The sequence below is a fragment of the Rhinoderma darwinii genome, chromosome 11 (genome assembly GCF_050947455.1).
Source record: "Rhinoderma darwinii isolate aRhiDar2 chromosome 11, aRhiDar2.hap1, whole genome shotgun sequence".
Lineage (NCBI taxonomy): Eukaryota > Metazoa > Chordata > Amphibia > Anura > Rhinodermatidae > Rhinoderma > Rhinoderma darwinii.
The window spans coordinates 35904583-35930078 of record NC_134697.1 but is presented as its reverse complement, the minus strand read 5'-3'; the positions used below and the strand labels follow the sequence as shown (position 1 = coordinate 35930078).

The window sequence follows — 25496 nt, the reverse complement described above, 5'->3', positions numbered from 1 at the left end:
TTAATATTTGTAATTTTTTTTATATTTTAAAAATTATTTTTTTAACTGTATTTTTTTTTTTTACTAGTATCCCTGGGGGACTTGAACCAAGAATCGTTGGATCACTTGCACAATATATTACTTTACTTTGTCAGTGTATCGTGATTCTGACAAAGATGGAACATGACGCTTGTTACAATGAAGTGTCGGCTATAAGATTCTGCTCGTTCTTTGGAGCGGACTCAGCCCATGAACCCACTTCATACTCCACTATCCGACCTCCACCATATATATACGACTGATGTGAGGAAGGGGCTAAAAAGATCTCAAAGAGGGGATCCTCCACTTCGGACCCCTTCAATGTGCCAGAATAGAAATCTGCTGATTTGAATAGCCAGCATGTAATACTAAATGTCCCCTCTAGCAGCCGCATTACAATAAGGTCTCACGCACACGGCCGTGCTCGTAATCACGGCCCGCAAATGTGGGCACAGCCAGCCACCAACGGCCGCAGCTCGCATTTTCAGCCTGTTCTCCCATACAAAGTATGGGAGCATGGCCCGTAAACCGCAAAAAATAGAACATGTTCTATCTTTTGCGGTACAGTTCTACGGCACGGACACCTATCCATAACGATACGGAAAGGTGCCCACGGCCAATAGAACTGAATGGGTCCGTAATTGCCGACTGTATTACGGTCCGCAATTACATAAATTTTTTACGGTCGTGTGCATGGGGCTTAAGAGAGTATATTATGAGCTAACACTAACTGGAACTTAAAGGGGTTATCCGGGTTACTAAAATTTATGGCCTATCCTCAAGATAGGCCATCAATATAAGATTGGTGGGGGTCCGACTGTCAGCACCCCTTTTGATCAGCTGTTTGAAGGGTTAGCGGCGCTCTTATGAGTGAATGGGACAGTGATGCAATACCTTGCACAGCCGCTATAAATGTAACGGTGCGTGCAAGTACGAACGGAGATAAGAACCATGTTTAATTATGAAGAGGGCCGCAGCCCCATCAAATACCAGATCGGCAGGGGTGCCGACAGTCAGACCCCCCACCGATCTAATATTGATGGCCTATCCTAAGGATAGGCTAATAATTTGAATAACCCGGATAACCCCTTTAAAGGCTATGTAAACATTTGACGGTAATATATATATTTTTTTAATAAAAATATCGGTCAGTGTGTTGGTGCAACTTCTAAATTAGTTTTTATTAAAAATTATTTTTGCTTTTTGAGATACAGCTGCTTTGTAAACTGTATACAGAGCAGCTGTATCATTCGCTGAATCCTGTACCCATCAGGTCTGCGGGACAGACGGGTTCAGTGAAAGTGGGCAGGATCTACCTCTTTTCCATCATATCTAAGTTCATAACTTAGATGTGATAGATTACTGGTGGATCTTGCGTGTTAGGGTATGTTCACACGGCCTATTTACGGACGTAATTCGGGCGTTTTTGCCCCGAATTACGTCTGAAAATAGCGCTGACAAACATCTGCCCATTGAAAGCAATGGGCAGACGTTTGTCTGTTCACACGAGGCGTATATTTACGCGCCGCTGTCAAATGACGGCGCGTAAATAGACGCCCGCGTAGAAGAAGTGACCTGTCACTTCTTTGGCCGTAATTGGAGCCGCTATTCATTGACTCCAATGAATAGCAGCGCTAATTACGGCCGTAATTGACGCGGCGTTCAAGCGCCTGCACATGCCGGTACGGCTGAAATTACGGGGATGTTTTCAGGCTGAAACATCCCCGTAATTTCAGCCGTTACGGACCCCCGCCGTGTGAACATACCCTTAGAGACACGCTGGACCCGCTGACACTGAATCCATGAGTTTTGCGGATCTGACGGATTCAGGTCTTAGCGAACAATACAGCTGCTCTGTATACAGAATACAAAACAGCTGTAGCTCAAAAAGTAAAAATAATTTTTAATAAAAACGAATTTGAAAGCTACACCAAACACATTGATAGGCATTTGTGTATATATACATAAAAACACTTTCAAAGGTGCACATAGCGTTTAGGCCTAAATGGGGTTTTATCGTGATTATCGTTGCCGATCATTGCCCTGTGTAAACGGGAACTATCAGCAGATGAACGAGCAAACGCTCGATCATGTGCGGGTCGTATAGTTTAAAAAAAAGTTAAATATTATCGTTGTCGGCAGCACATCTCCTTGTGTAAACGTAGACGCACTGCGAACATGATAATAATGGATGGGGACGAGCGATTGGAGTAACGACCGCTCGTCCTCATCCATAGCTTCGCGTGACTGGAGAAAACGAGCGCCTATCAACGATGTCTCGTTGATTGGCACTGGCTGCACCGGCTGCTTATCGGCTTGTGTAAAAGGGCCTTAATTCACATGAGCGTGTTCGGTCCGTGATATAAGGTCTACATGTTAGCAGTATTTCCCGGACCGAACACAGTACAGGGAGGAACGCTACTATCATCATAGTTATGTACGATTCCATGAGTCCCTGCCTCGCTGCGGGAAAACTGTCCCGTACTGTAATCATGTTTTCAGGCGGTGGTTCTGCGGGGAGGCAGGGACACCTGGCGTCATACATATGATGCTAGGAGCCTGGCTCCCTGCACTGTGTTCGGTCTGGGCAATGCGGCCGGCATGCGGTCCGTATATATCACGGACCGAACACGCTCGTGTGAATTAGGCCTTAAACAAATGGTGGTAAATCCTGTGTGGGTACACGTTCTGTTTTTCACATAATCTTGTTTTTCCACCACCACAAAGAGATTATTGACGACGTCTATAACAACAATAATTTATGCTGTTAGAAGACCACAAATACAAATAGATTGCAGCGGAGTCTAAATGATGCCACAGACCTTGGCACTTTAGAGTTGACTGAGTGGTAGGAGGTGCCAGACATAATATAATCTTTATGTAGTGCCAATTTATTTTGCGTCTTTTTACAATCAGTACCGCTACCTCAAGTGACCCCACAATAAGGTAATCTGAGCCTCATTTTATATTGTGTATATCATTTGAAGCTATAATAAAAATAATGTTTTTTGGTACATTTACTAATTCCCTTAATTTCTTTCGTCGTCCACCTCTGAACACTTGATTTCATGTACACTATAGGGACAAAAGTATACTTAATCTCTTAATCATTGAATTCAGAGGTTTCATTCTGTGCCACAGGTGTATAAAACGCAGCACCTCGCCATGGAGTCGCCTTTACAAACATTGTGAAATAATGGGTCGTTCTACGGAGATCACTGAATACCAGCGTGGTCCTGTAATCGGATGCCACCGTTGCAGCAAGTCAGTTCGTGAAATTTATTCCCTCCTAGATATTCAACTATCAACTGTGAGTGGTATTATTACAAAGTGGGGGCGTTTAGGAACCACAGCAACTCAGAGACGAAGTGTAGACCACGTAATGTTACAGAGTGGCCGCCGAGTGATGAGGTACATAGTACATAAAAGTCCCCAGCGCTCTGCTGCCTCAATAACTGCAGAGCTCCAAACCTCCTCTGACATTAACATCAGCACAAAAACTGTGCGCCAGGAGCTTCATGTCATGAGTTTCCATGGCCGAGCAGCTGAATGCCAGTCTTACATCACCAAGCACAATGCCAAGCGTCGGATGGAGAGGTATACAGCCGCCGCCACTGGACTCTGGAGCAGTGGAAACGTGTTCTGTGGAGTGATGAATCACGCTTATCTATCTGCCAGTCTGATTGACGTGTCTTGGTTTGGCGAATGCCAAAAAAACGTTACCAGCGTGAGTGCATTGTGCCAACTGTAAAGATTGGTGGGGGAGGGATAATGCTATGGAGTAGGTTTTCAGGGGTTGGCCTAGGCCTCTTAGTTCCAGTGAACGGAAATCTTAATGTTTCAGCATACCAAGACATTCTGGACAATTGTACGCATTAAACTTTGTGGGAACAGTTTGGGGTTCGGCCCTTTTCTGTTCCAGCATAACTGTGCCCCACTGCACAAAGCAAGGTCCATAAAGTCATGGTTATGGGAGTTTGGTGTGGAAGAACTGGACTGGCCGCACAGATCCCTGACCTCAACCCCATCCAACACCTTTGGGAAGAACTAAAAAGGAGATTCTGAGTCAGGTCCTCCCGTCCAACATCAGTGTCTGACCTTTACAAATTCTATTCTGTATAAATGGACAAAATTTACCACAAACTTTCCAAAATCTTGTAAATGGCCTTCCCAGAAGAGTGGATGATGTTTTAGCTGCAAAGGGGGGACAAAATCTATATTAATGACTATGGATTTAGAATGGGGTGTCATAAAAGCTACTGTAGGTGTAATGTGTAGGTGTGTACTTTTATTCATATAGTCTATGTCTTTCTTATACTCCGAAGTAATTTCTATAAAAGTAAACTATGTTCTCATTATGGGCATCTAGGCAAATTTGAAGCATCCTATGATTTTACTTGGCCGCAGCTACCTGGCACTGACTGCTTAAGTTAGGTTTACTTTCCACCCGTTTCACCAATTCCCTTTTTTCTTTTCTTTTTTTAAAATACCAACAGGAGTTACCGGCAGAAGAGTCAGTTTCTAGTCAAAGGAGCCTTTTAATGTTTCCTCTTTTCATATTTCTCAAGTCTAATGCAAAGTTTTACCTTCTCTTTAAATTCCTTCACAGTGGGCGGCAACAATACCTTCCAGGAAATCACATTTTGTGCCTGGTAAAGCAGGTGCATAACTGCCTATGGCCCTCCATCATACGAAATTCCGAAAACATACCCTAAAGGGCATATCATAGGTTTGAACCAAGTCTGAACCACCGCAGCCCATTCTGAGTTTGGGCATTACCAGCCTTGGTTTTCCTAAGCACTAAACACACCACTGCCAAAGCAGAAAAATACTTCTAAAAACTATTCTACTTTTGCAAACTATAACATTTCCCTATTAAATGCTCAATACAGACTAAAATTCTAAAGATACATTTTCTTAAAATTTAGTAAGGGCAAGAGGAGCAGCATCTCTTTCCAGCACTGAGGGAGTTAATAATCGCTTCACAGTGATTGGTTGCTGTACAAATCCCTGCAATATTTATTTGAGCTGTAAATTGAAATAGTCATTTCAAGGTGGAGAAGAACCCAGCATGATTGTGTGGCTTGGTGGTGCTTTGCTTCTAGCCTTTGGGCTCATTCTCATCTCTTTCTGGAGACGGGGATTAAGAAGCGCTGGATCTGTAAAGTATCCCAAGAGCTTACCTTCATTGCCGGTCATTGGGAGTTTACTTCACCTTGGTAATCACCTCCCTCCACACATCCTGTTCTGTAATCTGCAGAAAAAGTATGGCAGCCTCTACTCCTTTAAGATGGGTTCCCACTATGTAGTCGTTGTGAATAACCATGAGGATGCCCGGGAGGTTTTGCTGAAGAAGGGTAAAACATTTGCTGGAAGACCACGAATGGTGAGTATAACTTTGATAAGTTCTACTTTAGTTATTACGTGGCAAAAATATATGCAACAAATATATTACATACATATCAGTTATTACAGTAATATTTGTATATTATAAGTGTGAAGAATAAGCAGGATAGAGTGGAATTTGGATATTGTAATACTAATGCTCATCTACAAGGACAGCGCTTCAAGGCTGAATACAAGACTAAATTCTTCAGATATTAGTACGCATTATTATCTCTTCGAGGAGATGTTACTTTTATGTTTTGTAGAGCAGGGGTGATCGAGGGCAACATTATCAGGTTGTACTACTGAACAGGGGCGCTATCGCCGCAATAACATTTTGATATAAGCTATAGAATAATTTTCAATCCTATTCCGGACATCTGAGTTCAGCCAGAGCTCAATGGCAACACAGGATGAGATTTGTCATAGCAAGATCACATTGTATTATAGCCAAAGCATTATATGTCATGTCTATCTGCACAGGTGAGATGCAATGTGGCTACGCTACAATGTGAAATGTATTTCAATGTCCCAGGTAGTAGTGTAGATGGGACAATGCCACAATTGAGACGCCATTGCATTGCATGATACTTATGCTGACAGATATCACCAACCATAGGTTAAATAGTAGCGGCACTACTGGTACTGATAAGGAAAATATGAAATACCGAAATATAGTAATATTGTAATCTTACAAATTAAAGCTGTGTCAAAATGGAGAACGAGAATCTAGTTTATAAGGTGGTATAGCTAGAAATGGTGGTCTGATGATTTCTAGCTATCCTACATGTTACCCATTAACTAGAATCAAATAAGCAGAATTACATAGGTCATAACAACCTAAGGCACACTGACTCTTTGAATTAAGAACTATATAAAAATAATAGATAAAGTAATGATGATTAGTAGTTAAATGGATGAAAAATAAAATTTATTGTCTAGCTATACACTACAGGTGATAGGTTAAGGGCTAGATACAATTTATGTACCACCTAGGTACCACTTATGTACTTTAAAATCTACTGCAGTGGTCCGGTGGAGTGGTCCGAACCCCACAGACCTGCCATCATATAGAGATGCATTGGAGGAGGGCAGTATCTCCTCCAATGCATCTATAATAGCGGTCTGGTGTCAGGATCGGAACTACCACCGGGGCCTGGCATTCAAGGTCCTGATGCTGGCCTTGAAGATTAAAGGGTCCGGGAGCGGTAAGCATATTAATTTTAGGAGTCTGCTCTGGAGTCTGGTTCATTTTAGGGTTCTTGTGTGGGGTTTAAATAAATTTTAGGGGTCTGGTGTGGCGTCTAGTTAATTTTATGGGTCTGGTCTTGGGGCTAAATTTATTTTAGGGGTCTGTTCTGGTTGATTTTGGGGTATGATAGGTCTGTGGTTTTAATTAATTTTAGGGTTATGGTCAGGGGTCTGTTTAATTTTAGGAATCTGGTCTGGGGTCTGAATTAATTTTAGAGATCTGGTCTGGAGTCTGATTAATTTTAGGGCTCTGGTCTGGGGTCTAAATATATTTTACACCTCTTCTCTGGGGTCTGAATTAACTTTAGGAGTTGGTCTGAAGTCTGAAATAATTTTAAGGGCTGGTCTTGGGTGTTGTTAAATTTAGGGGCTGGTCTGGGGTATTAATAATTTTAGGGGTCTGGTTCGGGGTATGAATGACTTTAGGCGTTTGATCTGGCGTCTGAATGAGTTACGAAAAATCTGGTCTGGAGTCTGAATGAGTTTAAAGGTCTGGGGTCTTAAAGGGGTCTTTCTACGTAGAACATTTGTTACCTATCCACCACTGGGCCCCCACCGATCACTAAATCAGAAGTCCCGAACGGGGGGTTCCTCCTAACTGCACGATCGCACTAAGGAGGATTTTGAATAGCAGCATTCGCACATGTCTGCTGCTGCTCCATTCAATGTCTATGGGGCCGATAGAAACAGCGCTCAGAACACTATTTGGGTAAAGAATACATTCAATCTAAATGTATCCCTTGCACTACACACCAATATGTGCAACACATTTTTTTAACCAATGTATCAGTAGTATTGGTCATTATCAGTGTTTTTTTTTTTACAAGTTCTATAAACGATACAGAATAACAGATGGATAACATTTATAAAGGGTAGTGCAAGTACCTGAAAGTCCTCCCATTAAACATCATGCAATTTGTGTCAAATTCATTGTCTTTTAAAATTTAGAGATGTACCTGTGTACCTGGAGAGGTGAAGGTTCACTATGCTATTGGCTGATTTCTGCATTGTTTCTTTTATTTTCACCTCCTGCTTTCTCTGACACGCCTCTTTGTGGAGCTGCAAGTTCAGAGCTCAGTAAGCATTCTCTTAAACCTCTATCCTCCTCAATTCTTTCAGTACTGTATTTTGAGTGTCTGTGTCTCCTCCCTTCTCTCACATTGACCTGCTTACTTGTGAACCTGCAAGTGGAGAACTCAATTCTCTTTGAAGCATGTGTTCTCTCTCTTCCTCTCTATTTTCTCAATGCTCTACCAAAACACGCACCACCCCTGTCCACAGGTTGTGTGTGGTATTGAAGTTCAGCCCTATTCACTTTAATTGAACAAAGCTGCAATACCAGACACAACCCATGGACAGGTGTGGTGCTTTTTTGGAAGCAAACAGCAATGTTTTTCTGATCTTGGACAACCCCTTTAAAGATCCAATTAGATCCTAAGCCCTTACAGAACAGGAGTCTGCGCTCTGTCAAAGCCCAAAATATCTATTAACAGTAGATTGACAGTAGTATGTTGTGAGTTTTCAAGTAGAAACATGAGATTATTGTAACACTGCACAAAGTAAAACCAAGTTTAACGTAGTTTTCAAATCTTACGAATTTATGGCATATCCATTTATGACCCTCACCTATCGGGAGAATAGGGATCTAGTGACTGCTGTTCACCAATTCCTGTCCGCTTAAAGGGAAGGTGTCACGAAAAAATTTTCTTTTATATGTTATTGCTTTTATTATGTCATTAAAATAAATTGTATTTATTTGTGTTTTTGTGTTGTACTTTTTTCTTTTTTCTTTCTTTTACTTCTCTATGGGGGCTGCCATTTTTTTTTTCATCTCTGTATGTGTCGATTAACGACACATACAGAGATGGAATACGGCACATACATCCCCATAGAGAATGCGAACGGGAGCCGTTCCATTCACTATAGTGTACGCCGTCTTTGTGGAAACGGCGCATGCGCCGCTCCTACACAGTCCAAAAGGAAGGTCTTCAGCAGAGCGACATCCAGCACCATTTTCATGTGGACCGGAAGCCGCGGCCGGACAGTAAGATGACTACTTCCGGTCACAGCTTCCGTCCATATGTCCAGAAGCAAGGACTAGGAGCGGAGGAAGCGGAGGCTGCGGCAGCGACAGCGGCGGCAGGAGCAGGTAAGTTATGTTTGTGTATGTTCGTGTTATACTGTGTGATTACACTGTATCTAATCCTCCCACACTGTGCATTCGCTCAAAAAATGGCGGAACAGAGTGTAGGAGGCTTGAACATTCAACCCCCTCCTTTCTCCTGGCACTAGCCAGGATAAAGGAGGGGGGATTGTTTAAGGACGCTAGAGCGAGTGTGTCTTCTCCAATTTTGCAGCATAAAGCAATGAGGTTGCTTTACCACATGCCATTGCTGCAATTTTGGGAATTGCTCCCTCTAGCGACCAGCACATGGAAATGTTATAAATTAGAATCTAATTTATAATATTTCCTGACTTGTGAAAAATTTTTAAAAAATGAGAACAATGTGTAATCATTTATATACTAACTGTTTAACTAAAAAAAAAAAAAAATTCTAGCGACACATTCCCTTTAAGCAGCGCTTAGCTCTTTTTGTATCTCCCATAGACTTCAATGGACAGGGCCAAGTGCGGCCTCCTCTGTATGAAATTCAATGAAACAAGCAGCATCCGGGAAACAGCAAACAGGGGTCATTGGATCCCCAATTTCCTGATAGGTTACCTCCCCAGAGGTGAATATGCCATAAATGCTTAAGATAGGAATACCCCTTTAAATCTGGCTGATTTAAAGACTCTCTTCCACAAGCGCCACCCACACGTCCTCCTCACAGGCACACCTAAATTCCGGCTATTGGGGTTGTACAGAAGGTGCTCTGCACCCGTCGTCCTAATTGCTGATATTTGTAAGATGCCTGTATTTAGAGTGCCATTGCCTCGTGAATTGCTAAGATGCCTACATATGTATGCCATGTATCAGATATTGTATATTAAATAGTTATGTCCTTTCCTTTCAAGGTCACAACTGATATTTTGACAAGAGATGCCAAAGATATTGCTTTTGCTGATTACAGCCCCACTTGGAAGTTCCACCGTAAATTAGTGCATTCAGCTCTCTGCATGTTTGGGGAAGGAACCATCGCCATTGAGCAGATCAGTGAGTATAGAGATGACTGTGATTTATATGTCAATGAGGACATATTTCATAATCTTAGATAACTCCTTTAAAAAAATCAACTCGAGTTTAAAGGTTTGTCAGCTTTGGGCACCTGATCATAGGGTGTCCTGCTCTAGAACCCCCAGTGATCAACTGTAATCTCTAGAGCAATCTGGCAGCAAGTGTTCAATTCTCCTGCAGTGCCACCACAGGGGAAATGAAGTATTACAAGTTCCTGTTACACAATTTACAGAGGTGCCAGGTCCTCCAGATCGAAATACACGGTTTGTAGCTATTTTAGCTAATAGATTAGGATCCTGAAAAGAAGATTCCTCTCTATTACCTCAGAATTCACTAAGGCTGGGATCACATTGTACATTTTTGTTGCGGTTTGAAATGCTTTCCAAAATATTGCACCTTAAAACCACATTTTTTAAGGTGTGTTTTTTGTTTGTTTTGGAAGAGCTTTAAAATGCAACCAAAATGCACAATGTGAACCAAACCTAATAGGGTATTTATGAATGCATTTTCTAAATCAGAAAAGCCCTCAACGCCAGGCCTGTTTGGCCCTTAGTGACCAAACCATTTTATTAATTTTTTTATCCTCGCATTCCAAGAGTTTTACCTCTTCTATTGTGCCGTCGATGTAGCTGTGTGAGGGCTTGTGTTTTTACAGGAAGAGGTGTATTTATCAATGGCACCATTTTGGGGTACATATATATTATTGATTAGCTTTTATTAAAAAATATTTAATGTAATACAAAAAAACAGCAATTTTGCCATTCTTTTTTTTTCGTTTACTGTGCGGTAAAAAGAAAATGTTAACTTTATTCTACATGCCACTATCAATGCGGCGGTACCAATTATGTATCGTTTTCTTACGTATTTGTACTTTTTCACAATACATGTTTTATTTAGTCACTTTTGTGACGCTTCATTCTGAGAGCTATAGCTTTTTTATTTTTTTGTATAATATATATATTTTTTATGTTTAATGAATTAAGTGGGTTTTTTTTCTTTTTAATTTTTATTAAAGTTTATTAAATTAAATTTCACTTTTTGTACCACTAGGGGAATTGAAACAGTGATCCTTTGTTCACTTTTAGAATGATTTGAGACACTTGGTATTCCAAAGCATTATTGCCTATCGTATATAATAGGCTAATAAGCAGATGCCAATGGCATACCCTCCCTCTTTCAAGCACCTCAAATGCTGTGGTCGCTATTGACTACAGCATCACTCTTGCCGCTGATCTTCTGGGTGTACTAGGCAGTAAGCACGAGATCCATGTGACGGATATAGCTTTAGCAATGCAGGGCCTAGCACCCGCTCGTGATAGATATATCAGTCGCTCATCGTTTAGTGGTAATTGGGGTTTCCGTGCTTTGTAAATAAAGCTCATTCATTATAGTTTTCTATATGTATCGTTAATGCATAGGAACCTTCATTGTTTTCTTCCAAAGGATGAAAATCTGTCCTGGTGATGTGATGGAAACACAGCTGGTGGGTTCATTACAGTTACAGTCTTTTTGTAACGCACTGTGCACCTGTGTGATCATCATATTATCAGAACAGATTATTTTGAAATAAAACGATAAACGTTCCTATTCATTGACTATGGATAGAGATCTTGAAAAACATAGAAACTTGATACACAAAGTATATAGGAAAATGTCACATCTTTTCCTTATACAACGAATAAGCTTTATGTGCTGAAACCAGAATACCGCTAATGTTTACATTTTCTATTTACATAATATTTGTATGTAGTATTCTTGACATGCTCCCTCTTGTGGTAAAACTTAAGAATGCAGGTGAATCCATAGCCATCTCTTCGAATTTATTATGTAGCAATATTATTTATGATATATACACTACTGTTCAAAAGTTTGGGGTCACCCAGACAATTCTGTGTTTTCCATGAAAACTCACACTTATATTTATCAAATGAGTTGCAAAATGACTAGAAAATATAGTCAAGACATTGACAAGGTTAGAAATAATGATATTTATTTCAAATAATAATTTTCTCCTTCAAACTTTGCTTTCATCAAATAATGCTCCATTTGCAGCAATTACAGCATTGCAGACCTTTGGCATTCTAGCTGTTAATTTGCTGAGGTAATCGGGAGAAATTTCACCCCATGCTTCCAGAAGCCCCTCCCACAACTTGGATTGGCTTGATGGGCACTTCTTGCGTACCGTACGGTCAAGCTGCTCCCACAACAGCTCTATGGGGTTGAGATCTGGTGACTGCGCTGGCCACTCCATTACAGATAGAATACCAGCTGCCTGCTTCTTCCCTAAATAGTTCTTGCATAATTTGGAGGTGTGCTTTGGGTCATTGTCCTGTTGTAGGATGAAATTGGCTCCAATCAAGCGCTGTCCACAGGGTATGGCATGGCGTTGCAAAATGGAGTGATAGCCTTCCTTATTCAAAATCTCTTTTACCTTGTACAAATCTCCCACTTTACCAGCACCAAAGCAACCCCAGACCATCACATTACCTCCACCATGCTTGACAGATGGCGTCAGGCACTCTTCCAGCATCTTTTCAGTTGTTCTGCGTCTCACAAATGTTCTTCTGTGTGATCCAAACACCTCAAACTTCGATTCGTCTGTCCATGACACTTTTTTCCAATCTTCCTCTGTCCAATGTCTGTGTGCTTTTGCCCATATTAATCTTTTCCTTTTATTAGCCAGTCTCAGATATGGCTTTTTCTTTGCCACTCTGCCCTGAAGGCCAGCATCCTGGAGTCGCCTTTTCACTGTAGACGTTGACACTGGCGTTTTGCGGGTACTATTTAATGAAGCTGCCAGTTGAGAACCTGTGAGGCGTCTATTTCTCAAACTAGAGACTCTAATGTACTTGTCTTGTTGCTCAGTTGTGCAGCGGGGCCTCCCACTTCTCTTTCTACTCTGGTTAGAGCCTGTTTGTGCTGTCCTCTGAAGGGAGTAGTACACACCGTTGTAGGAAATCTTCAGTTTCTTGGCAATTTCTCGCATGGAATAGCCTTCATTTCTAAGAACAAGAATAGACTGTCGAGTTTCACATGAAAGCTCTTTTTTTCTAGCCATTTTCTAGCCATTCCTTCTAGCTCAAAGGAAGGTCAGTTTTATAGCTCCTCTAAACAGCAAAACTGTTTACAGCGGTGCTAACATAATTGCACAAGGGTTTTCAAGTGTTTTCTAATCATCCATTAGTCTTCTAACATAGTTAGCAAACACAATGTACCATTAGAACACTGGAGTGATGGTTGCTGGAAATGGGCCTCTATACACCTATGTAGATATTGCATTAAAAACCAGACGTTTGCAGCTAGAATAGTCATTTAGCACATTAACAATGTATAGAGTGTATTTCTGATTAATTTAATGTTATCTTCATTGAAAAAAAACTGTGCTTTTCTTTCAAAATAAGGAAATTTCTAAGTGACCCTAAACTTTTGAACGGTAGTGTATGTATGTATGTATTTTTTTGCATTTTGATCGACTTGTATGCTTCATTTACACTTATTTAGGATGCAAACACATATCAGGTTATGTCAACTTTAACACTTGCAATTTTTAAGCACAACACCACATATGTATGTCTGTGCTGAAGGGATTCGACCATTCATTTATTTTACTTTGAACTGTCGTCTTATCTTTAGTCCATTTACCTTAATGTTATAAAAAAATAAAAAACATTTAAAAAAAAATATAATACAGCATATATTTTTGAGCAGCAAATACTGGACAAAATAGCACAAGTAATAATATAATCACTGACTAATTGCTTATTGGACTATGGATTGGACAGTTGAATGCATTCCGTACAGAAAAATATATGTGAGGATACCTCTAAAACAATACTAGAGATTTCTAGCCTGCCACAGTCCTATTATGTGGAAATGGGTAAATATTTGTGGCTTTGGTGACATCTAGTGGTCAGATATTGTAATACATGACCAGCTTTTAGTATAGTCTAGTCTACGGCAGAATTTACTGTTCAGTAAAATTTCTATTTATATAGGAACTTTTTAATTATGTTATATGTATAAAATTATTTTAAAGAAATCAGTACAGAATCTATACTAAAAGGGGAAAATCATTTTAATATGCATAGACGCATGACGCAAAAAGTGTTCAATTGAAAATTATAGGTAAACAGTAATTATGGTATGTGGGGGAAAAAAACTCTGATTGTAATGTACCTGTGTGTCGGTAGACCAGTGAGACTAGTAAAATTGTGCCAGTCTAGTTATGATTCTCCTTTCTATTTTATAATTCATATCGGATAATAGTCTACAATAGTTCTACAAGAAGAAAAATGTGTCTCAGACATCGCTTTAGTTTCACCCACTAGTTCCTCTATGCACTGTCGATTAAGAATCTCTTTCAACCAAACTTTTGACTGGTCGTTGAGATATTTAAACTAAGATTTGAATTTTTGCTTTTGTGTCTGAGAATCCAATATTAAGGCCTCGTTCACATCAGTATTGGCCTTCCGTTCATGGGTTCTGTTCGACCTTTCCGTCGGAGGAACCAAAGAATGCAAAGCCAAACTGAAACCATAGCTCCTGTTTGCTTTACCTTTGATTTCAAATTCGCGGAATGTAAAAAAAATAAAGATTTCCATTCATTAACAGCAAGCAGATGAATTGACACTCAAAATATATTCGAAAATTACGTAATGTTTCAATATACAATGAGTAAGTACCGTGTTTCCCCGATAGTAAGACACCCCCGATTGTAAGACGTATCGGGGGTTTCAGGGGGGTCGGCTAATATAAGCCGTACCCCGAAAGTAAGACATATGTCTTACTTTCGGGGAAACACGGGGGTATTGCCGCCTCCTGCCCACTTCCGCGCCGCCCCCCTCTCCATACGTCACCGCGCCGGATATATCCGTCCTCAGCAGCTGCTAGTTCGCGCAGGAGGACGGATATATCCGTCCTGTGATGGCGCGGGTACTGAGACTGTACCCACGCGATCAGCGGCAGGAGCACGGCTGTTATACACAGCCTGGCTCCTGCTGCAACTGCCGGAATCGAAGCGCGCGCCGATTCCGGCAGTTTAACCCATTAAATGCCGCTGTCAATAGTGACAGCGGCATTTAATGTGTTTGACAGAGGGGGGAGCTCCCTCTGTCACCCGATCGGCGCCCCCGCAAACAAATCGCGGGTCGCCGTCGGGTTTCCATGACAGCCGGGGGTCTAACAAAGACCCCCAGGTCTGCCTTCAGCATCTGCCTGTTAGGCGATGCCGGAGGCATGACCTAATAGGTTGCCTGTCAGTTTTACACTGACAGGCAATAATGCTTCGGTATACTAAGTATACCAAAGCATTATATATGCGATCGGCAAATCGCATAGTGAAGTCCCCTGGTGGGACTAAAAAAAAAAATGTAAAACAGTTAAATAAAGTTTGTGAAAAAAAAAATAATAATAATTCGACAATTTTTTCCAATATAAGACATACCCCGAAAGTAAGACATAGTGGGGCTTTTGGGGATAAAAAGAAAGTAAGACACTGTCTTACTTTCGGGGAAACACGGTAGACTTTATATGACAAAAAACAGAATACCCCTTTCAGAATACCAGTAGGCTAGAAATTGGATTGCAGCAACCAGAACCAGGCAGCTGCTGATAAAGCAAGTGAAATCCTCTTAATTCCAGTGTTTTAAGAAACTTCCAGAATGATTCTTCTTTTTTTTATCATAGTTTCCCGTGAAGCTGCCTCCTTGTGCCAAACACTTACTACTTTCCAGAGCATCCCATTCGACATGGCTCCAGAACTCACACGAGCCGTCACCAACGTAGTTTGCTCATTGTGTTTCAACACGAGATATAGCAGAGGTGATGAAGAGTTTGAGACTATGCTAAGATACAGCAAAGGCATTGTGGATACTGTGGCAAAGGACAGCCTGGTTGACATCTTTCCCTGGCTCCAGGTATGGATATAGAGAAAAGTAGACGTTGAGAGAAATTCTACAATCTGTACCACAAATTAGCAAAAGTAGGTGGATATTTCAGTGACAACTAGTACGTTTCATTTTGTGTCACCGATGGGCATTGTCAAATTCTTCCTCCTTACAAGAATGAATGGCAAAAAGAGAGATCTCCTATCCAGCTTTTCTGATCCCCTGTAAAAGTTCCTCCTTCCCATTACTGAATAATGTCTGGTGTAAAGATGACACTTTCCAGAATGCAAATCACCAGAGAAAGCTCAGTGCAGACATTGAGCCAGTATGGAATTCTGGGAGATTTCATCTCTGAAGTCTGCAGAATTGTGAATGCAGCTCTGAGGTATAATACAGACTGTAATTTAGGAACAAACAAGATAAGTAATTAGATATATTTACAATGTTACTCAACTCTTTATGTACTATAATTATATATGTAAACTGTAAAATGGTGGACATACACTTTAAAGCTTCTCTTTAAAGGACGTAAGATAAGAGAACGGTCAGTAAAGTCCTTGAGTTCTTATGTTAATTTACTAAAAATTATATTCAACAATTTTTTTGTCATGTGTTTGGCTTAGTTCCCACTGCATCAAAAAATACTAAATTTTGAAGCAGATTTTTTCTGCTTGACAAAAACACTGTGTGCACATACCCTTTATGTGACAGCTGGCAACCAATATGCATGTCATTACACTCCTAATTAGGGTTGTTAGGCTGTGTTCACATCAGCGTTTCCCTTCCATTGACGGGTTACGTCGGAGGTTTCCATCGGGTTTACCCCTCAACGGAAAGTCAAAGAGAAACCTTAGCTTCCGTTTGCATCACCATTGATCTCAATGGTAACGGAAACGTTGCTAAAGGTTTCCTTTCCGTTTTCCACCGTTGTGACAGGGTTCCGTTGTTTTGACAGAATCAATAGCACAGTCGACTGCGCTATTGATTACATCAAAACAATGGAACCCTGTGACAAACGGAAACCTTTAGCAACGTTTCCGTCACCATTGAGATCAATGGTAATGCAAACGGAAGCTAAGGTTTCTCTTTGCCTTTCCATTTAGGGGTTAACCCGACGGAAACCTCAGATGAAACCCCTCAACGGAAGGGCAACGCTGATGTGAACAAGCCCTAACTCTGGTTTCCTAGACCTGGAATGGCACATCTGCCTAGATAAGCAGAGATACATCCCCCATTGCCACATAGTTGCATATCTAGGCAGATTGCCCTACAGGAATCTTGGACAGTTGGGTGACAAGCACTTAGTTGCCATCCAGCTTTCCCAGAAACAGTCAAATTTGATTTTAACTACTTAAAGGGTTTTTCCATTTTAATGTTAATAAAGCTTAATTGGTGTCGCCGCGCCGGTAAAAGTCTGAACTTTCACAATATAACATTATTTACCCGCACAAAGATGTCTTATAAAAAAAAATTAAAAAGCCAGAATTGCTGTTTTTTGATAATTTCGTCTCCCACAAAAAAATGGAATAAAAAGAAATCAAAAAGTCTCATGTATCCCAAAATGGTATCAATAAAAACTACAGCTCACCCCGCAAAAAAACAAACCCTCACGCTGCTCCATCAACAGAAAAATAAAAAATTACTGCGTCTCAGAATATGGTGACACAAAACACATTTTTTTATTTAAAGGATAACTAAACTTTCAAAAAACTTCTGACATGTCAAAGTGACATGTGAGAAGTTTTGATTGTTGGGGGTCCAAGCAATGAAATCCCCACCGATCGCTGAAACGAAGCAACAAAATGTTTTTTTAAAGTTTAGTTACTCTTTAACAAAAGGTTTTCATTTTGAAAAAGTAGTAAACAATAAAAATAACTATATAAATTTGGTATTGCTGTAATCTGATTGACCCGCAGAATAAAGTTAACATGTCGTTTTTACTGCAGGGTGAACAAAAAAAAATAGGAAATTGCTGTTTTATTTTCAATTCCACCGCACAATATAATTTTCTAAAGTTTCTCAGTACATTAGCTGGTACATTTAATGGTGCCATTAAAAACTACAACTCGTCCTGCAAAAAAACAAAACAACCCTCATACGGCTACAGTATGTTAATTGAAAAATTCAAAAAGTTATGGCTCCTGGAGTGAAGTGAAGAGGGAAAAACAAAAAAGAAAACATGAAAAATGGCCTGGTCATTAAAGGGTTAATAAATTAGGCGCATCTCTGGCTGTCCATGCACCAGACAGGGAGATCTACGCGATCTATGAGCTGGAATAGTTTCCGCTATACTTTACACCAGTTTCTGAAGTAAATTCAAATAACTTAGTCAATCAGTGAGTGACCACGCCCCCTCCCACTAACGCCGGTCCCTTTTTTTGAAAAGTGGCAAAGGCGGCATAAAAATACAAAAGTCGCAAAACTTTTGCGCAAATTGTGCATTTTTGACGCTACAAAACTGGCATAAAGTGCTTTTGTAAATTCCCCCTGAGTTTCATCACCATTTTCAAGATATGTGTTTGCTGTCAGGGAATGAGAACACATATCTTGCAAATTGCGAGGAATTAAAACACAAAGTATATTTGAAAATTGTAGAACTTATTATTTATACACTGATAAACTTACATAAAATAGGAAAACGCCTTGAACAAAAGGTTATAACTCAGGAACGCATACTTAGGGATAATGTATATTATGTATGCTGCTTCCTCGACACCTTGCATGTGGCATCTACATTATGCAATCAAAATAATAAAAAGCTTAAAGACAACAATCAAGCAAAATAGACAATGAAATACTTATTGGTTTATTGTTTTCAGATATTCCCAAACAAGGACCTCGATTTACTAAGGAAGTCCGTGACAACTCGAGATCAGCTGCTCCAAAAGAAACTAAAGGAGCACGAGGTAAGTGTGACAGGAAATTGACAGGAAACCAATTTGCAATTATTTTTGCATAAACATTTTTGGATTATTACTAAACGCAACCCTTGAAATTGCTAAAGGATAACCCAATAAATAATTACTTTGGGTAGCTCTAGTTTTTGTCTGGTTTCCCCTTTAAAGTGTAAGAAAACTTTTGAAAAACTTTTGACATGTCATAGTGACAGATAAGAAATCTTGATCGGTGGCGGTCCGAGCTCTGAGACCTCCACCGATCGCTAATACAAAGGGGCAGAAGTGCTCGGGTGAGCGCTAAGCTGCCTAATTTCTAATAGTGTTTCCATGGAGAGGTGTACGGGCTCAATAGAAAGTCTATGATTCCGAGGAAAGCCGTTCAGAAATGAAGCGGCCCAAGCGCTTTTGCTGCTTCGTTTCAGCGATCGGTGGGGGTCTTAGTGCTCGCATCCCCACCGATCAAAACTTCTGGCATGTCACTATGACGTCAAAGGTTTAGTTACAGTTTAATTAAAATCAATAAGGAATTCTGCAGTCACATTACATTTCTTATGTCCTTCGTATTGGTAAATAAGACTATAAGTCCTGAAGAAGGGAATCTGTCACTGCCAATGGGGTCCTGGCACACACTGACGGGTTGCTCCGAAGTTGCCTCCATAACTTGGAAAACCCAACACCGTGCCTTTAATTAGAAAAAGAGTACAGATCGATTGTGACCGTCCCTAATATAAGAATACAATGGACATATCAGTCTTGTGGGAGGTTAGAAAGCCCCTTTATTTCTGTATTAGGGCTCTTTATATAGCAGCAGCATTCCCTTGTCGTTACATTGCCGTTTGGTGAACATTCTCAGTAGTAAGAACAGTAAATCTGGACATGTGTTTGAGGCATCCGATTTCTGGTTCTAATTTTCATATGTTGCAGGAGGCATTTTGCGGTGAAACGGTCAATGATCTATTGGATGCTCTTTTGAAAGCCAAACTCAGCATGGAAAACAACAACAGCAACATATCCCATGATGTCGGACTGACAGAGGATCACATCCTCATGACTGTGGGGGATATATTTGGAGCAGGAGTAGAGACAACATCTACAGTGTTGAAATGGGCAATTGCATATTTGTTACACTACCCAGAGGTACGAAAAATATGTGTAGATATTTCTGGAAGCGAGTAGTAGAAGCATTGGTAATATTAGTAGAATTGAATTCTGCTTTATCTAATAGTTACATTTCCATTAGCCTCTATTTTAATTCACACTCGTTGCTGGTTCCAATTAAACGTACAATCTAATTTGCCCAGGGTCTGAGCATTGCAATGCATAAATATACCCCGATTTGTACCCATGTCATGAGACAGTTCATCTTCGTGTCTTCCATAGGAATGAGGGCCCTTTCATTGTTTCACCCTTACCCTGGGATCATGGATACTCCTGTGGTGATCTGTTGCCCATCTCATATATTCTTCTATTATAAATTACAGGTACAGAAGAAGATTCAGGAAGAACTGGATGTGAAGGTTGGATTTGGGAGACTTCCATTGCTGAGCGACAGAAAAATCTTACATTACTTGGAGGCCACCATAGCGGAAGTTTTGAGAATTCGCCCTGTCTCGCCTCTGCTCATCCCTCATGTAGCTATGAAAGATACCAGGTGGGATTTGATGAGAATTTTGCAACATGGTGGGAATACATCATAAAATACATTGGGTTGTGCAGACACCATTTTGCAGCTCTCATTAGAGACAGCCCCTTCCACATGGCTGGTTGGAGAGGAGAATCCACAATATTAATCAATGAACATGAACAAGAGGTTCTTTGTTAACATTTTGATCAAATTGTATAAGCCCACTTGTCACTTCACGGCGACCTCCGATAAGTAGGTCCCTACTCTATTGGTTGCAGCACCGCACGGCGGCACCCGCCACAATACTGCACCCACAGAAGGAGCAACCCAGAGGCCCAGCAGCACCCCTGCTACCAGGCCAAGCCGCCTTGGCTCTGGGCTACGTCACACCACAAGTGCAGCACAACAGCAACAGACACCACCACACAGCACCACAACCTAGTCTTTGGTCCTGTGCTGCTGATCTATATCTATTTAGTATTACATGGTGGCCATTTAGATGCAGCTCTCTATTCTGACTCATAGAAAGGGGTCTTGAGCAGGGAACCCCCCTCTATTACGTCCATATGCACTAATAGGACATATTGACAGTGGTTGTCTTCATGAGACAACCCCTTAATGGAATTGGTTGGATGTATCTTATATGTAATAAGCAATGGCAACATTATATAACCCGCTTTCTTCCTTATCTAGTTCAGTTACTTTGAGGGAGGAGCATGACTCAGAGATTCAACTCTTGTAAGGTACTGGTTCTCCTTGCAGAGATCCTTTAGAGGAAAAAGGAAGGGTAAAGTATGGTGAAAAGTTAAGCTAGGCTAAATTATAACTCTTATTGCTTCAATTAAGATATCTCATGCTAGAGAAAGAGGGTATATGTAAAAAAGGGCAAAAATATGGGCAATTTATTGTCTCTGCCCAGGGCAATCCATCTGGTAGGGAGTCTTAAGGGCAATGCTCACTGGGAAAAGTTTTAAGACTCGCTACCAGCTGGATCTCTGCACGGAGAATCAGTATCTTCCAAGAGCCGGGCGAAAGGCATCTCACTCAGCCAACCAAAACCCTACTCTGTACTGATGCGGATCAACAACAGGGCTGACTACAGATGGGTGTCTCTGGTTTGGCTATTTACCCGAGTCATGTTTCAAGGCTCTGTAAAAGTTTGTATATTGACTTAAAGAGTAGTCATCTATAGGTGAGAATAGGGGGACGATTTTCTTCCTGCAATTTAGAGATTTAAAGAACACCAGAGAAACAATTTGTGTGTCATGCACCGCCCGCTCAAGCTCGGGGCTAAGCATAACACAGTTTAGCAGTTTTGCCCAGAGTGTTCCTTTAAGGGTTAATATGCATATTCGATTTATTTAAGCCTATTAATGGGGGGAATGGCAGTGTCTATTGCCAGTCGAACACCTTTGGTTTGGCAATGAACTCATGTGCATGGACAAGTTTAGTCAGTAGGCTCATCAAAACATTTACTGTATGTCAAATATACTTACTACTCAAACATGACATTTTATTGTATGTCAAATGTATGTTTATATTTGTTTAATAGCATTGGAGAATACACCATTCCTAAAGAAGCCCGAGTGGTTATAAACCTGTGGTCCCTGCATCATGACGAGAAGGAATGGGTGCAACCGGGAGACTTTAATCCAGGTTTGTGGACAATTTTCAATAGGAATATTTGATAACATCCCCCCCAAAAATTTTCTTCATGCCAAATTTTATGCCACGAGTTCACGTGAACGACCATCTGTAGAGGAAACATTTCCAACTCGTCAGATAAAATCTGATATGGCAATCTGATCTATTGATCGGCAATGATTGCTTTGTTGCCATAGACACACATATTATGCTCTTTATCAGTTATATCGGCCTCATTATCCATGCCTTTATGACAGTCTTAAGTTGAATACACAACTTTATCAGTACATCAGCGACTGTGCTAAGTGATTTGTTTTCAGCACTTTAAAACACTATACCCTAAAGTGGTGAACTATGGCCATAAAGCACCAGACTGCTGGGTGAAAGGTCGTCCCCAAAAGAAAGAGCAATATGTTCCTGAAGGTTTTGTTTCATTATAAATTTAGAAACTCTAAACAGGATGACACAATGGAGCATATGTAGCCAAGAAGATTGTTCGATGGTCGGGTGTCAGCATCGTACGATCAGCCTATTCATTCTAGTTTGTGTCAATGCCTCTTATATTTTTTATTATTTTAAAGGGAATTTATAAGAAAGTCCAATATTCTTTGCTTCGTATACAGAGAATTAAGTCTTGTATGCAAAGCAATAAAATGAGATAGCAATATGTCCTGAGTAGACTAGACCTTCTTGGGGCAGGCGGACACTTGTAGAGCCACACAGGGGAAACGCCGCCCAGGATCAAGCTGAACCAATAGGTGGTGTGAAGGTCCTTTTACACCGGACAATTTGGGACGTAAAAATGAGCGCCGATCAACAAGACATAAACTATACGATCAGCCGATGAACGAGCGATTGCTCATTCATCGGCTGATCGTACACACGGCAATGATCGGGAACGAGCGTTTATATGAACGTTCATTTGCCCAAACATTGGCCGGTATAAAAAGACCTTAAAGGGGTTGTCCGAGATACCATCACATTTTCAAAAACCCCATTAATGCATGTCATTTATAAATGTAAATACATTTTTAATATACTTAAATTTTCCAAAGTGGCCCGTTTCCAGATCCTGGCGTGGGGAACTTGACGGATGACGTCACTCTCTGCACTGGCATTGCCGCTTTGTTGATCTTGAATTCCCTACTGTTCTCGAGATAACAGCAGGGGCCGCGCATGCGCGTTACAACAGAACAAGCCGATATACACCACGTCACAAGTGACGTGTTGTATACCCGGCAAAGAATTCAAGATCAACAAAGCGGCAGAGCCAGAGCAGAGCGAGACATCAACAGTCAAGTTCCCGACGGCAGGATCTGGAAACGGGGCCACTTTGGAAAATGTAAGTATATTACAAATGTATTTACATTTATAAATTACATGCATTAAAGGGGTTTTTGAAAATATGATGGTATCTCGGACAACCCCTTTAAGTAGAGTCCTGAACATAGATTTCTTTGGCTGGCCATATATATATATATATATATATATATATATATATATACATATATATATATGTGGCTGACTGCTGTCTCTGCCGACTACCCCATAAACAGACACACTTAGTTCAATTGGAGGAGGGCAATAGTCAGCTTTCTAACATCTCTAGGTGTCTATCACCAAGGAAACAAAGCATCAAGCTTGTTGTAATTCAACATGCCCAATCCTTATCTCCCCGGACGCCTGCTGTCAGGGGTTTCTTGGCTTCCCCATTCATCATAGAAGCCCAATGTGTATGGCCAAATTTAGTCTTTGTTTGTCTGTACAGGTGATTGTTTTTGAAGCCGGAGGAGATAGTAAATGCCGTTCAAAATAAATGATGATGTTTTCATATTAGTATCTGAGCTATAGACAAATATCACTTACAGAATTTATCATTCATTTTTAGTTTTCCAATTTGACCGTAAAACTTTTACCCATTCATGATTTCTGGCTTTGTTGTCCAAAGTAAGGCCCCATGCACACTACCGTAAATTAGACCGTAGTTACAGCCCCATTCAGTTCTATTGACTGCGGACACCTTTCTGTATCGCTACGGATGGGTGTCCGTGCTGTAAATTCTGGAGCATGGCTGTTTTTTACAGGCCATGCTCCCATACTTTGTAAGGAATCACGGCTTGATAATGCGGGCAAGCGTTGGCAATTGCGGGCCGTGATAACGGGCACGGCTGTGCGCATGGGGCCTAAGTGGTGCTAACACAATTCCATTGTATCCATTTATTTTGTGGCTTGGTAGCCTCTGTTGTCCCTGGCCGAGCTTGTTCTTCTCAACTTTTGCCAGTCTCGCCTGTTAGATTGCAGAAAGAAGACAGAATACAGCGAAAATTTATTGGCCAACATCAACAATATTATCATAGCGGACATTGGAAAATCACACTCACAATTCACGTCATACGTCACCTTACACTACGTGACTTTTCATCTCTCTCATTTATTTCAGATCGCTTCTTAGATGAAAATGGACACCGTGTGTACTCACCAAACCAAAGTTACTTGCCCTTTGGTGCTGGAATTCGTGTATGCCTTGGAGAAGCCCTGGCCAAGATGGAAATTTTTCTTTTTCTCTCCTGGATCTTGCAGAGGTTCACTCTGGAGGTTCCTGAGGGAGATCTTTTGCCGGAGCTGGAGGGGAAGTTTGGTGTTGTGCTTCAGGTGAAACCATTTAAGGTGACCGCAAAGCTGAGAAAAGCCTGGAAGAACATTGACATCAATACATAAACATTGCACATTGCCACACTTTTGTCAGGTCATGTGAGGATTTAGCATTACTCGGTAGTAATACAGTGGATCTTGGTAAATTTGTTGGCAGAATGGCCCTGCCTCTTTTGCAAAGCCTCACCCTTTATTAAAAAGTGTCGGGCACCGCGTCAAAGTTAATGTAAATGTTGTAAATGTTTACACAAAACAGGTGTGCCGAAATTTGCAACTTTTTGTGCCAGAATACTGGTGTCAGTGTTCACTAAATTTCCGCTATAAGCTTTAAAAAAAAATAATACTACAATTCTGACTCTCAGTTGTACAAAATGTTTTGCAATAGGATGCAAACAATCCCTTTACAACATTAATCAATCTTTTTAGTATGTCAGACTTCTTTTATTTATTGACAATGCAACGATTATTGTCAGTTACTTACAGAAATTACCGCCCTGGTAATCACATGCAATATCATAGTATGTAAACCCGGAGGACATATTCTATTTTGTTTTATTTAAAAAAAAATGTTGTGAAGAAATATCTACTGTCTAAATACGATATATGAAACTATATATGAAACAATAAAGGTGAAGTCGACTATTACCAAGGTATTCCCGTTCATGTGCAGGTATACATCACACTTTTTAATACCTTTCTGTAGCTATAACTTTTTTATAGACTTCAGGCAACAATATTATCATAAAAGGTAACTCCAACCAAAATGTCTTACTACTATTTACCTACAGTGAAGGAAATAAGTATTTGATCCCTTGCTGATTTTGTAAGTTTGCCCACTGGAATTTTTAGGCTAGGTTAATTTTACCAGTGAGAGATAGATTATACAAAAAAAAAAACGGAAAATCACATAGTCAAAATTATATATATTTATTTGCATTGTGCACAGAGAAATAAGTATTTGATCC

General features: G+C 40.5%; 1 protein-coding gene across 1 annotated transcript; it reads left to right on the top strand.

Moving 5' to 3' along the window:
* The first annotated feature begins 5049 nt into the window (after positions 1-5049).
* On the top strand, positions 5050-25176 carry CYP17A1 (cytochrome P450 family 17 subfamily A member 1). Its single transcript, XM_075841076.1, has 8 exons — positions 5050-5404; positions 9670-9808; positions 15515-15744; positions 18534-18620; positions 19536-19748; positions 20093-20262; positions 21788-21891; positions 24320-25176. Exons 1-8 carry the CDS (start codon positions 5090-5092, stop codon positions 24595-24597), a joined length of 1536 nt encoding a protein of 511 aa, XP_075697191.1. The 5' UTR covers positions 5050-5089; the 3' UTR covers positions 24598-25176.
* Positions 25177-25496: the final 320 nt, after the last annotated feature.